Consider the following 15,647-nt stretch of genomic DNA (forward strand, 5'->3'; position numbering starts at 1 on the left):
CGTGCCATCCGATTGAATTGTGGTCTAAGCTCAGGTTTACCTTCCCACGAAAGTAGACGCGAGACTGCCAATAATTCCAATTGAAAAGAGTTAGTAGCCAGGCGATCCTCCGTTGGGTGCCACTGAGCCTTTCGAAGGACGTGTTTCCAGGAACACACCAAATGAGTAAGCAGCGATGAAGAAGAACTGGAAAACCGCGAATCCGCATTAAGAACGTGCCACCAAGAACTCCGGAGTCGGGTATTGCCATGCCGAAGCCCATGACCCTCAAGGAAAGAACGGGCGATAGCGACCCACGGATGATGATCATCCGAACACATGGCGCGGAAAAGGGACCAACGGAGTGCCTGCATGTGAGTTTGGGCATCTAAAATAGCTCCGCCACCCATGCTTTTGGGGGTGCACATATGCGACCACGAGATCCAGGAAATACCTGCCTTCAACGAGTCCTTCTTCCAGAGCATGAAGCGAATAGACTGAGTGAGAGCATTCAGAGTCGTAGGAGTCCAGGGCAATAATGGCAAGAAATATGTGATCATTGGCAGCATAATTATCTGGGCTACTTTGAGGCGGACATGAAAAGGCCAGGCCTGAGACTTCCAGTACATAAACTTGGCCATCATCTTCTGAGAAATCCACTGCAAAAATTGCTTTGGGGGAACATCAACCCCCAATGGGTATCCAAGATGCCTGACAATGGAACCTCGAGGAACAACCAGACCTTGCCAGTCCAAGGACTGCAAGTCCGACTCCGTGCAACTTAGAATGGCTGATTTGAGCGGATTGATACGAAGGCCTGACGCCTGGCCAAAGAGACCCCAAACATCCAATGCTTTTCGAAGGTTATCCTTGTCCGCATGCAAAATCATAAAAGTATCATCCGCCAGGGATTGGCTAATGAAATGTTGCCCTGTAGGAAGCGACAGTCCGGCCAACTGGGAAGAGGCGGCCATATGTGATAACATGGAAAGAAATGGATGGGTCGCAAGGGCAAAGAATAAAGGGCTCAAAGGGCACCCCTGTCTGACAGAACGGGCAAGGGCAAATGGCTCAGTAACACCTCCGTTCAGCATGACTCTCGAAGACGCCGCAGCACTAATGGTGTAAATCAGACGAGACATCCGAGCACCAAAGCCCATAGCAGACATAAGGTCAGCAACAAAAGACCAGTCCAGATAGTCAAAAGCCTTTTCCAGGTCCAGTTGAATCAACACCACCTCCTGATTAGAATGCCGGGCATAATCAATGGCCAATTGGGCATTCAAAACATTGTGTAGAATATTTCGGCCCTTAATGAAACCGTACTGGAGAGGGTGCACAAGGGCAGGGAGATGCTTATGGAGCCGATTGGCCATTACTTTGGAAAAAATTTTGTACATGGAACCCATCAAAGAAATGGGGCGCCAGTGTGTCAACTTAGATGGCGAAGGAACTTTTGGAAGTAGTTTAATAAGTCCTTGTTTCCATGAGGGAGGCATGATCCCCGTTTCCCACACCTGCTGAAACAGAGCCTGCAATGGTTTCGCCAGTTGGGTAACGAAAGCTTCAAAGAACTCATTGGTGAGACCATCCCAACCCGGACTTTTATCTTTGGGCAAGTGTAACAAGACATCCATAACCTCTGCTTCACCAATATCTGACTCCAGAGTAGCTTGCATGTCGTGGGGTAACTGATCACGGACCAGGTCATAAAAGACCGAACGGGCCTGAGTAATTTGGGCAGAAGGAGGAGAAGCGGAACCGAGAATATCACGGAAGTAATTCCTGCACATATGCACAATAGTCTGTGGATCCAGGATAAGGTGGCCTTGTGCATCCTCAAGTCTGGTCAGATTCTCTCGAGCAGGAGAGGCATGGAGGGCTCGAAAGAACTTGTGGGTCTGACATGCACTATCTTGCAAAGTCTCTGTTAGATGTTGCAATTTGGCCTGCTGATACGATTTTAACTGGAATTCTTTAATAAGATCGGCCACCCGCAAGGCCAGTGCAAGCAGAAATGCATCATCCGGAGTGTCCATCAGCAGAGAGCGAACCAAAAGCAGCAGGTCCTCCGCTGCCTGTCGACGGCGCCGACAAAGAGAGGCATGATAGATCCCATATTGCCGAGCAACCCGCTGCACATTAGAGAGCAATCTGTCAAATGAGGCAGTGCCCTGAGAGGAAAAGTCCAAGGAGAATCTGTCAAGCATTTGCTGCATATAGCCCTGAAAAATTGTATGCTTTAAGTAGGAGGAGTTGAAACGCAAAGGGAGTCTCTCCAGAAATTGCTTGAAGGGGGCAATGGGTTGGGCAAGGAACTCGAACTGCAGAGGGAAGTGGTCCGACAAGACATATTGCTGCAACACTTTTATTTCGAGCATCTCAGGCAGAAAATCATCATCCTGCATGATATATATGCAGTCCAACCGCGACCATGTTGTGGCATACTGGGCCGAATGGAAAGTAAAGCCTGGAGAAGACGGGTGTAGCCAGGACCAAAGATCTTGCTTAAGAACAGCAAGAGCCAAGTCGTGCCACATACGACTTTCCGGCGCATCCATGACCGAGTGCTCCGATGTAGACTGGGAAGAATCAACACACATATTGAAATCCCCCATGAAGAAGCCGCGTCTGCCAAGTGACAAGGAGGTCTGCAAAGTCTGCCAAAGCTCCCGGCGAGATAACGAATCATTCGGAGCATAGAGGCCAAGTAACCATAGGATTTCCCCTTCGAATAAGAGTTCGACCACCAAAAAGCGGCCATGAACATCATTTTTAATAAGAACCGGCTGATATTTGGCATGTACAATCATGAGCACACCCGAATAATGCATAGCCTGTGTTCCTGCATAGAACAAACGAAAGCCATGGCAATCCACAACTTTACCGGCGTCACTGTCACTCTTGTGCTCAACAGCACACAGGACATCCCACTGATTCTCATACAATGCAGTCCACATGGCATGTTGCTTGTGGCGAGAACAAATTCCTCGCACATTCCACGTGGCGATTTTCATGTGTATATAAAACACAATCAGGTATGAGGCACAGCTTGCCTCGATTTGACTTTGTCGGCGAGAATGTCCAGAACTCCCTCATCCAAGAAATCTGCCAACACCGCAAAAGAGTTCTGAGGACCAGATTTGGAAGTTGAGGGCATATCGGCTTGCTTGGGGTTGGAACGTGGGTAACGACGGTCCCACGAGGTAATGACGTTGCCTCTGGTATCAAAAGCCAGCAGTGCAGGTGGACCCTTGAGACGATCCGAATACAGTTTCCTGGCGGGCTGGTGGCGGGGAGCTGAAGAAACCATAGCAGGAGCAGAGCGCTCTGACGACATCATTTCCTTCCTGCGCATATATGTTCGCATGGAATCGTGTGAGGTAGAAGGCGCAGTACTTTCCATGCCAGCACCAATCCTGTTGCCTTTTTTGGCGCGTACTTCAACCCAATCAGTAGCATGGGAATCCATACCCGAAACCTGTTGTTTACCTTTGGCCAGAACGTGGGACGCGTGAGTCGGATCCAGCGGCGGAGCATCACACACCATATCTTCCATGGGCGGAGCAACATGGGCTGTATCTGAAATGTGTTGTTGCTCGGGGCATTCAGCCATAAAGTGCCCCAACTGTCCACAGGAAAAGCAATGGCCAGCAAAATTGCCCCATTTCAAACGAAAGTGTAACGGATGCATGCCAGAGCAATTGAGGCGTAACCATGCAGGCCGTTTCCGTGCAGTATCCCATAACATGCACAAGCGGTTGCGATTCGCAGCCCTGAGACTGGGAGGGACCTGAACCGTGCCCACAGCGGCCATAGCATCCTTTAATAGCGGCCAATAAATAGCCGGACAATTTTCCACTTCGACCCACACAGGGCATTCACGTTGCAGGAGGCGCTGGAAATCTGCCATCGGGCGCCATGGAACCACATGAACCAACCGACGATCGAAAAACAACGGCAGTTTAGACAGAAGAGCAGCACGGTGCGTCTCTGTTTTCAAGAGGACCTCGAAAAAGCCCCGGGATCCAACAAAAATTTCTTCAACACATTCCGCTTGTAGCAGACTCTGCAGCCATTGGCGAATACGGGAAAGCAGCGGAATGCGACCGGTGAAGAAGAGTATCACCGCGCGATCATAAAATACCGAAAAGGAGCGTAGGACAGTTTTTGGCTCGACGGTAGCTTCCAGAACATCGTCTGGAGCAAAGGCAGAGAAGGCTTCCTGGTTGTGTTGAACATATTCACCAAGCAGAGTGTTGGCAAATTCCAACAGATGCTCCCAGTCCACCTCCTGAGAGTCCACCGGATCCGAAGCAACCTGCGCATAGGAACGATCAGAAGTAACGCCTATCTCTTCCGGGGTGTGCTTGGTACGTTTGCCCGCAGGCTGGATGTCAGGACCCGGGGGCAATTCTTCAGTGCACGGAACCATATCCTCGGGTTCCTCAGCATCAGAGTCCGGGCCAAGTGCTGCCACCGTTTGGTCTAGGAAATCCAGATCCAAACCAGCCATCGTGTATGACGAACTGATCTCACCGAAGGACTGACCGAGACTCTCTCTCCCTCTCTCTCTCTCTTGCTGTGTACAGAGCAGAGGGCACGCGATTCCGGACGCTGCCTCTCTGACGAGGGTCAGGTTTAGGGTTTCACAGGATCTGGGAAACAGGGCGTCTGACGGGACCTGCGGCTGAACCTGCAGGCGAGGGCGACGGGCGGGACGTGCAGGCAAGGGCGTCAGGCGGGACCTGCAGGCGAGGGCGTCAGGCGAGGGCGACGGGCGGGACAGGTACGGGCGTCCGCAGCGACGTGGAACCAGCCACAGGTAGGCGCCCGCAGGTCGACGTCCGGCAGCAGGACGCGAGAACGCGGCGGCTGAGGTCGTCGTCCGGCAGCAGGAGTCGAAAACACGGCGTGTGTAACAACGCTCTCTCTCTCTCTCTCTCTCTCTCTCTCTCTCTCTCTCTCTCTCTCTCTCTCTCTCTCTCTCTCTCTCTCTCTCTCTCTCTCTCTCTCTCTCTCTCTCTCTCTCTCTCTCTCTCTCTCTCTCTCTCTCTCTCTCTCTCTCTGTGTGTGTGTGTGTGCCTGCTGCCTACGAGTTGCCTGAAAGTCTCACCTGACGTGACCTGTCCTTGCAATTCTCTCTCTCTCTCTCTCTCGCTCTCTCTCTCTCTCTTTCTCTCTCTCTGTGTACAAGCACAGATCAGCTCTCTGATCTGTGCAGGGTTGCAGTCGCGTGCTGCCAGGTGATAGCTCTCTTTCTCTGACTTGGCATAACAAAAGGCACAGGGCAGACACCCACTGACAGCAAGCGCAGCAAGCAGTGCTCTCAGCACTGTGCCGTCTCCTTCCAAGGCTCGCGATAGGAGAGAGCGCAGCTCCTCTCTGCGCTGTATGTCAAAGGCGCCTCACAGGCCCGCAGGTATACAGTGCGCCACGGACAGCATCACGTTTGACGAGAGGCGACTCTGGTCGAAACCCTAAAACGCACAAAGAAGCAAGTAGGAGCAGGCTGCGGCTAAGCCTGTGCTCTGCGACCACAGGCTTCAGACGGCAGGCGTCACGCGAGCAGACAGGCACAGGCGGAGCAGGCGGCCACAGACGAATACAGGCGGGTGGGCCTTCAAGCACACGGGCAGTCGTCAAGCCATCGCGAAGCAAGCACTCATCAGGCGCACTCGTCAAGCAAGCAATCGTTAGTCGTCGCACGGGCAGTCGTCAGGCGTCAGGCGGCAGTCAAGCGCACTCTTCAGGCGGCAGTCAATCAAATGGGTCTTCAGGCGGCGCGCAGGTCTAGGCGATGACAGGACGCGACGCACCGGCAGCAGCATCGCAACTTTTTTCTCCCACCATCTCTCTATCTACACTCTCTCTCTCTCTCTCTCTCTCTCTCTCTCTCTCTCTCTCTCTTTCTTCAACATTTCTCTCTCTCCTTTCTCTTCTCTCTCTCTCTCTCTCTCTCTCTCTCTCTCTCTCTCTCTCTCTCTCTCTCTTTCTTCAACATTTCTCTCTCTCCTTTCTCTTCTCTCTCTCTCTCTCTCTCTCTCTCTCTCTCTCTCTCTCTCTCTCTCTCTCTCTCTCTCATTTACCATTGTATAAGGATATGTTGAGAAACCCTTCACCCTTTACCCGTAGTTTGCGTTTCTGCATTTTGCGTTTAGGGTTTGCAGTCCCAAAAAGGGGTGTCATCCTAGACTGAGTGTGCCTATTTATAGGCCACTCTCTCATTCATTCCTCATGACTAATTCATTTAGTCCGTCCCCTCTTCTCTCCAACCTCTCCACTGTCCTCACACCCCTTCAAGAGAACATTGCGGTTCATGGTTCGTAGTTGTCTTCATTATCTTCCTTGTGCTACGGCACCCTTGTTCCCTTGTATCACATTCACTCCATGATTCAAAACTTCATCATTCCATTCATCAGAGTTTCTTCTCTCTTTTCCTCTTCTCCACGTTTGCTGAGTTCACTCCATGTTCCTCCCCGCAAACCCTACTGTCTCGCTGGTACGTCATCTTTTGACATGGTATCAGAGTTGGATATGCTCAAAGAGCGGCAAAGATCCTCCACTCCAATGACGGCAAAGACCGGTGGTGGGTTCGGCATCCACTTCTCTTCTTCTTCCATTCACTTCTCTTCTTCTTCCGCTACATCAAAATCTCGTTTTTGCAAGTTTCAGGTATTTTCAGCTTGCTCTCCACACCCTTTCGCGGAGGACATTGCAGTCTCAGCTATCCCTTGCTGTCATCTATAGTCTGGCACTTGTTTCCAGCCTTCCACCCGCAGTTTGCAACTGTTTACAGCAAAGCGACTGTTGTTGATCACTCTCCATTCAGAAAACAATCTCGTTTTTGCAGATTTCAGATATTTCAGCTTGCTGCCCACACCCCAAACATAGAAGACATCACAGTCCAAGCTGGCTATTGCTGTCTACAACAGTCTGGCACCTGTTTCCAGTCTATCACACACTATTCAAAGCTGATTTCAGCATATTGACTACTGCTGTTTTTCCTGCGTTTTGAGTCTTTCTCTCTCCTACAGCCTACGTTTTGGCTTTCTCTCTCCTCACCTCTATTTTTAGTCTTTCTCTCTTCTCACCTATGTTTTTCTACTGGTTGCAACCTCTTATTGCTGGTCGCATCCTCCTCCCACTGGCAGCTCACTTCCACCTCTTCCACTGCCCTCCCACCCCTCGAGGCGGACATTGCCGTTTGTGCTTCACACCACCCTCACACCCCTTGAGACGGACATTGCGGTTCGTGGTTCATGGTGGCTGACTTCTTCCTTCTTCAGCAAGGCACACTGTTATCCATGGCTTCTTTACCAACAGATGACCAGACTACTGGGTGCTCCTACTGTGGCATCATCGGACACACCACCAATGCTTGCCAACTTGGACCTTTGCTCCCCACCCCCCTGGAGTATATGTGTCTTCCACCAGGCACTCCTTATGCCACCTCTCCTTTCTGGGCCACAGAGATCGTTTTGCATCAACTATCAGAGTACTATGCTCAATGCAATAAACGCATCTGATGTGCACTAAGTCCTTTCGAGCACATGGAGGATCGATTGGCGCTACGACCTCCTGGAGATCGTCACAATGCCAGCCGGCAGTCTTCTCCCACCTATTTTTAGTTACAATGGGCTACCACGGCCTATGGTTCTATAGTCCGCTCCATCAAAAGATTGTGATTGTTTGATATCATCTCCTCGTCAATCCGCTCCTTCGAGAGACAGTGCCTGCTTGGCTCCTTCCTCTTCTTCGGCTTCCCAGTCCGCTCCATTGAGAAGCAGCGACTATTGCCAACTCATTGCTCAGTCTGAGCCCCACCCTTCATCCTTGTCTACTCAGGTTCAAGAGGCCACCTCTGGGAGTTCTTCACCACCCCAGATACCTTCTTTGGCCCGACCGATGGCACTTCCTTCATCCTCGAACATTTCGGAGTCCATGATCCATGAATTTTTGGATTCCCTATCTACCTCAGAGGGGGGATTCAAAGGGGGAGGATCTTTCTTTGCCCTCCAAAGGGGCATCTATATCTACTGAGACTTCAAAGGGAGCTCCTATTCCTCCAGTTTCAAAGGGAATCCCCACCCCCTGCTCAATCCTTCGCACACCCTAGCGAAGGCTTTTACCTTCTTCTTCTACCCTTGGATGGGGTGGCTTCCTTCAAGCGATCATCTCACCTATTGATACCTAGGATCTCGAGGATCTACCTAGATCAGGGCCTTGGAGGTTCACTCGCAACTTGGTGCCGAGGCCTTCATATTCCTTCTTGCATGGATGCACGGAGCTAGTGGCTTCTCTCTCGAGGTTGAGTTTCGGGTTCTTCAGTTCACTGTGTCTATTGTTCTTTACTGCAGGTTACCTTTCAAGTGGAAATCTTGGATCTTAAGGATGCTCTACATTTTTCTCCTCCTTTTCTCTTCTTGCCTTGGTCACTTGGTCAACATGAAGCCACCTCCCGAGATCGAGTACGGGCATATCCTTATGGTTCTCGGCACCACACAAAGTCCGACATTCCTCCTATGCATTGCATGTTTTCATCATCTTTGTACTAGGGCGCTTGGGCAAGTGAACAATTTCCCCACGAGGGACATTGTCCAAGTGGCACCTACTGCATGAGCATTCTTCAGCATGTACCATTCCATCTCCACCTCACTCTTTTCTTCTTCCCCTTTTTGGACCTGAGAGGGCGTGTTGAGAAACCCTTCACCCTTTACCCGCAATTTGTGTTTCTGCGTTTTGCGTTTAGGGTTTGCAGCCCCAAAAAGGGGTGTCATCCTAGACTGACTGTGCCTATTTATAGGCCACTCTCTCATTCATTCCTCATGACTAATTCATTCAATCCGTCACCTCTTCTCTCCAGCCTCTCCACTACCCTCACACCCCTTCAAGAGGACATTGCGGTTCGCGGTTCGTGGTTCCTGGTTGTCTTCATTATCTTCCTTGTGCTACAGCACCCTTGTTCCCTTGTATCACATTCACTCCATGATTCAAAACTTCATCATTCCATTCATCAGAGTTTTTTCTCTCTTCTCCTCTTCTCCATATTTGCCAAGTTCACTCCATGTTCCTCCCCACAAACCCTACTGTCTCACTGGTACGTCATCTTTTGATAGATATTACATATTATTCCAGCTTTGGAGACATCATGTTGGCAGGGGGACTTCAATGCACACACAACACAGAGATAGGTTCCCTTCTTCGAGACTCAAGACCACATGTATAGAGAGAGATCACTAGAGGAGATGAGACTCAACCAAACATCACAAGACACAATTGCGTGCACAGATTATGGTGACCATCTCCAAGCCTTGGGAGGTGCACACAGATTAGCCATCCTTAACAGCTTGGATAGATGGCCTGGATCAAACGGTCTCACATGCTTTCCACATAAGCATGCATCCAAATGTACAAGAGGATCCCTCTTGGAAGGATCTATACAGAGACCAAGAGCAAGCACGGTGGACTCCCTCCTAGGGCCCTTATCCCTTATCCCTCGTCCCTGACATAAGAGTCCTTTAGAGTGTCCCCTCGTCCACTAGCAATGGCAGCTGACCATGCCTACCTACACTTTACCATCACCTGCAAACATGATATGATCCCTCCAGTGAGCAACCACCCGAGATCCCCCCCAAATACCACTTCATCAAATTGACAATGGAGTGTCTACTTGGACCATCTTTATTGGAGCTTGCAAAAGATGGACCCCCACATATCCTTGGAGGATTTTATGGCACAGCTTGCTAGAGCACTTCAAACCTCAGTTGCCATATATTTTTCCCACACACGCATCCATACCACCCCCCAAGCAAGAATGTCCCACAAAATAGTTGATATGACAAGAAGTGCAAAGAAACCCAACTTCATCTCCAGCAAGGCGAAACACGAGGGACCTACACACACAGCCAGACACACTCGTTCTTTCGCCATCTACTGCGGCGCAAGAAGAGGGCATTTCTATCCAAATTGGAGCACAAGTTTTACCAGCTATTCTTGGGACAGGACACCAAGGTGTGGAAGGCATTCCAAGAGCCCTAAGCCCATACATCCATCACCTCCCCAAATACATGGCATGCATATGCTACCTCATTATACCAAGCACATGGGCAGCCCCCGTTGCACCGACCACTAGAGGAGAGACCCACATCATCCACCTTTTTCAACACCGCGAGGGTTCGTGACGCCATCAATAGGCTCCAGAAGGATTGGCCCAAGACCATGATGGACTAGTAGCAGAGCACCTATCACATACCAAAGATATCCTAGCACCCCTCCTAGCCCACCTATTCAACAAGCCCATGTATGAAGGCTTCCCTGCTAGTTGGTCAACTAATACTATAGTACCAATCCTAAAAGCTGGAGACCCTATGATTCCTACGGACTATAAGACGATCATGGTTAGCCACGTGCTAGCCAAGCTTTATGGATCGATACTAGAGCATGAGCTGAGCAAATGGGCAAAGAAGCACCAACACCGAGCATGTGGACAAGTAGGGTTTAGAAGGGGCTACTCCACTCTTGATCATATCCTCACACTCTGAACCAACATCGAGGAGAGCACAGCATAGCAGAGGCGGATATACTGCTGCTTTGTGGATTTTTGTAAGGCCTTTGACAAGGTAACATGCGCTAGGCTCATGTAGAGACTACAGAAGCTAGAGGGCTCAATGGAGATGAGATGAGGGATACTAGCACTGTAGACATTTGTTACAAGACGAGTACGAGCACCAGGAGGGCTGTCGAAGAAGATCACCAACACCATTGGGATAAAACAAGGATGCCCATTCTCACCTACTCTCTTCCGCCTTTTATTGATGGACTTGGAGGGAAGGGAGCTATCCTTTGGGGCAGGGAAAGGATTGATACCTGTACTGCTGTATGCCAATGACATAGTCCTCTTCTCCAACACACCAGAGGGATTGCAACGCCACCTAGATGTGCTACAAGCCTTCTGTCAAGACAAGGATCTCACAATGAACCTTGGGAAAACCAAGGTTATGATGTTCAACACTTCCTCCCAATGGATTCGGCGATCAGTATTCCATTTCACATACAAAGAAGAGGTAGTGGAGGTAGTCCAGAGATATGTTTACTTGGGGATTACTTTTTCAAGGCCAAGATTCACTTTGAGGAGAGCAACATAGGATGGATTGACACCAGGTTATGCCGCACTAGGGTCAATGGAGAGCCAGTACACATACATACAGTTCTAGGAGCCTCAAACAAAGCTCTGGCTATTCAACACTTTGATCACACCAACACTTCTATATGGGGTCCCCATATGGGGATCGAGCCTCCACCACACAAGGAGAGCCACATTGGATTAGCCACTACCCAAGAAGGAGATTTATGAGGGGTGGGAGCAAATGGAGAGACCCCTAGTATTGAGGGTTTCACGAATGATTTGAAGTAAACTCTTAGTACCACATGAGATCATCAGAGCAGAGATAGTAGTATCACTCATAGTGCTAGAGGCCTTCTTCCAAACAATGGCTTTCCTACATAGGCTTTGGACCCTACCAAGACAGAGATACTCCCAACTCGCACTAGAGCAATCTAGAGAGCTAGCATTACAAGAAGATATTGACTGCTGGTATGCCCAAACAAAGGCATGGTTACAGTTACATGGACTACAAATGGATCACATTCCACCATTACACTACAATTTGGATTGCCCTCACCTAGAGCTAAGCCGGGAGGAGCTAAACCGCATCATCAGGATGGACATTATTCAGATACACATAGCCATGACATGGGTGACATCTACTGAAGATCTAGGGATCAAGATGGCTTTCTTTCAAAGCATCTTCTACACATATCACCCGATGGCTTTGTTGTCCGCCTGAGATACATAGATGCACATCTGTCTCATGGTGTACGATACACCATTGGACAACTCTGTACCACCTCTGGATTGAGACAAGTAGATAGACTCTCTCCCACGGAGAATAGGATTTGCTAGCTTTATTAGCTTGAGCCAGAGATGGAGCACTACATATGCACATGCCTAGTGTACTATGAGATTTGAGGGCACTTCCACTAGTTGTTTAGGGAGGTTTTGGGCCACTATCCAAGGTTACGGAATTCCCGAATCAAAGATGTCTCAGGCTCTTCTTACAAGAGCTATGTTGGCAAAGAGAGCATCTCTTACAAACCCAACAACAGAGACATAGAGCCACACACCAATGTGCACTCACAGAGTTCTATAGAGCATCAACTACTCCCTCCACTACAAAGCCCTCATTGGCGCAAACAACACCCCCACTACGGGGAACCACCCTAGACCCAGCCACAGAGAGATGCAGGGCCCAGCAATGCCCATGCCCAATTGGTCCACGCCCTTGCAAGAGGCATCATTTGTAGATACAGAGGATACTACACTGCTACTGGGGGACCCTACATTGCCACTTCAACCTCTCTATCCTTGATAGATCCATGAGAGACATCCTAGGATGAGTGCCTCTTGAGCAATTCCACATCGTATCTAGCTTAGATATCATTTTGTACTCATCAACTATGTATTGTTCTATGTTTTTTCTCCATTTGGTTGGTCATAGCATTAGATAACAACTCTTTTGAGACATGGAAAATTCCCAGACTTCTCAAATGTAACATTTTGGTCTCATAGGCTGATTTTTCCTAACTCCCTTTGTAGACATTAACATAACTTTCTTTCTTTCTTTCAACGCATTAGATGACAGATATTTTGGGACTCGGTAAAATTCCCCAACTTTCAAATGTAACATTTTGGTCTCATAGGCCAATTTGGCCTTTTGTAGACGTAATATAACTTCTTCTTCTTCTTCTTCTGTGTGTGTGTGTGTGTGTGTGTGTGTGTGTGTGTGTGTGGGGCTTAGACATCATTTTGTACTCATTAGCTATGTATTGTTCACTATTTACCTTCCATTTAGATAGTCATAGCATTAGATGACTGTTATTTTGGGACATGGAAAATTCCCTAACTTTTCAATTGTAACACTTTGGTCTCATAGGCTGATTTGGCCTTTTGTAGATATTAATATAAATTTTTTTCTCTCTCTCACCTTCACAAGAGCAACCACTGCTTTCTCTTCCAACTCATCTAGAGGTACAGTTTGCCGTGCTTTCTCTTGGCGTATTGGATCCTCATACTACATGCGCAATACACAAAAATAATCAGTTAGAAAGAACCACACAATGTCATTTGGAAGAAATACAAAATCAGTTTGAAAGAACCTCACAAAACAGGGATCGCACATAAAACCCATACCTGCAATACTTGACTCACATAGCCTTCAAATCTTGAAGCAAATTCTTTCCTACCATGCTGAGCTGATTGTTGGTATAAATATATCTTCTCCTCTTCAGCCTGTTCAGAGTCAAGCACAACCATCACTTGCTTATTCACACCAACACATCAAAACACATACACAAGGTCATTCTCACGTGTTCTAGATTAACAAGAGCCCAGCACTGCATGTGAGGATCACCCTTTTAGGTTTTCTTTCTTGTTAAAAGTTTTGTTTGTGGCTTGTGATTTGTCACAACATTTGACTTCAAGCATCTAGTATAAATGCACCAAGAACCTTTCAAAAGAAAGCATCAACATCTAAAGTGCTCCAAAGACATGTGAGCATGTTTAGAAAAGTCTCATGCATGTTTAAGATATCAATGTTTCGTTAATGCTTATGCTTCCAAGTCTCAAATTAACATTCTCAAATGAGATATATACTAATAGCATTCAAAAAACTTTACATGATAATTGATCTAGATATAAAAACCACGGTTCTACATTAAGTGTATGCACTTCTATTTATCGCACGATGATGTGAGCTCCATTTCACATTGAACACTCACACATGGCATACTTAAACCCAGTATAGTCATAGAAATGTATGTGGTGTTAGTATAGGTACATGTACTTGTAATACAAGCTCATACTTAAGCATTTATATATTTGTAGCACAAGATCTTCCTTTAGCTCATATTTATATGCTTAAATTGTAGTACAAGCTCCTACTTAAGCTCATATTTATGTGCTTAAATTGTAGTACAGCTCCTACTTTAGCTCATACGTATTTATAAACTTAAAACAATGCGCATGGGGCTCAATTCAATGCACGGTGCTAGTATACATACACAAGGGAATAATTTTCAGCATGCATTTGGGCAGCCAACTGTATAGCAACGATCTGCACATCCAGATTATTTCGGAGGTGGTTCAATGTTCCAAGCCATGGATGGCAATGCATCAGGTGGTCCTAGAATGCAAGGAACTTATGTTGCTGGTTTACAGCCTGGTATGCAGCAATTACATGCTAATGTTTTTGGTGGTGCACAACCAGGAATGCAACATGGTGTGTATGGAAATACTGGCATGCAACCAAGGTTGCAATTAGGCTCGTATGGACATGTGTGAAGCCCTACAAAGCAATAGAAATGCAAAGCTTAGGGGCTGGTCCTAATAACCCCAGCATAGGTGTGGCTGATGCAAATGCAGGAGTGGTACCTCGTGTCTCCATATTTGCAGACACCAATCTGATGCCTAAGAAAAAGGCTAAAAATTGCAAGGTCGAATGTAAAGTGTTCTGTCGTTATTTGGTGAAGTTTATGCACATTGGATGTGAACTGGATGGAAGAGGGTAACTTAGCAAGTTCACCTTACTTGTTGCAGCTTTACCTTGAGGCATTTTAGTTGGAACCAACCTTGGTTGTAGCTCCATTAGGCTCAGTAGAGCACAAATCTAGAGCATTACCTGATGCTCAAGAGGGAGGCAACACTTCCACTCCTTTTCGTCAGATACACTCAAATACCTAGTGGTCACTTGGTGTACTTTATGTTCATCCGAGATACTGTATGCTAACAATATATCTACTTTGAGACCTACTATGATCAGTGTTCTAGACATTATGCATACTATTATGCAGTTGCATACAAATGCTTACCATGGCACTAAGTATCATACTTTTTGGGCAACTACGATTTGGATTACACTTGCAGACATGTTCATGGCAGCAAACAATGCACATGTTGCTTCAGGCCATTTGTGTTACAAGTCAATGTATTTGTTTGGTATGCACAGTGTATGTTTGTTTATCTTGAATGGAATACCTTTATGCTTATGTGTCACAATGTGGATTTCTTGGGACAGCCATGACTGTAAAGCTTTTTGGAATCCACTTGAGAATATTGCCTTTTTTTGCATTGTTGGCTAATGCATGTTTGCGCAGAGCATGGCTTTGGGATGGCCACATGACAATGCAATTGCATTATGACATGAACTGTCGTTCTGCAGTAAGTTAAAGATCACTACAACCTTTGTGTTCATGATCTTGAAGGCTTCAATCATGGACTTGTATTGAGGGCTTTTGTATATATTGGTTGGCTGTTTCTGTACACCTAATCTGCTAATCATAGATGCGAGCTTGGAGAATAATACACAACTAATATGGAAGAGGATAAATCTCTCATTGTGGCAGCTTGGTGTGTTTGGACCTCTAGCAAGAAAAGCATATGCTATGTGAGTTTGACAACTAAATGGGATGGATTCTTAAAGTGTACGGTCATCTTTGGTGTCAAAAGAAGTTGGGGTTTGCAGTTGCAAAGCATCGATATACTATGCTATAGAGAAAGCACTTATGACTTTCTCTAACTAACTTTGAGACAAGAGATGAATACTTTTGTA

At 47.4% G+C, this 15,647-nt stretch overlaps 1 protein-coding gene across 2 annotated transcripts in view; it reads right to left on the reverse strand.

Annotated features, from left to right (window-relative positions):
* Positions 1-15,647, reverse strand: part of PNG1 (peptide-N-glycanase 1) — a 253,484-nt gene that overhangs the window by 169,819 nt on the left and 68,018 nt on the right. For both annotated transcript variants that reach the window (XR_015688796.1, XM_087667535.1), the window contains exons 4-5: positions 13,232-13,330; positions 13,026-13,112 (exon numbers count right to left, since the gene is read on the reverse strand). Coding sequence is in view for 1 of the 2 variants with exons in the window: in XM_087667535.1 (XP_087523661.1) it covers positions 13,026-13,112; positions 13,232-13,330 (186 nt within the window). In the remaining variant the exon portion in view is untranslated. The remainder of the gene's footprint in view (positions 1-13,025; positions 13,113-13,231; positions 13,331-15,647) is intronic.

The sequence above is a fragment of the Lygodium microphyllum genome, chromosome 26 (assembly GCF_053477565.2).
Source record: "Lygodium microphyllum isolate KBCC chromosome 26, Lygodium_microphyllum_v1.1.10, whole genome shotgun sequence".
In the NCBI taxonomy this organism is placed as follows: Eukaryota; Viridiplantae; Streptophyta; class Polypodiopsida; order Schizaeales; family Lygodiaceae; genus Lygodium; species Lygodium microphyllum.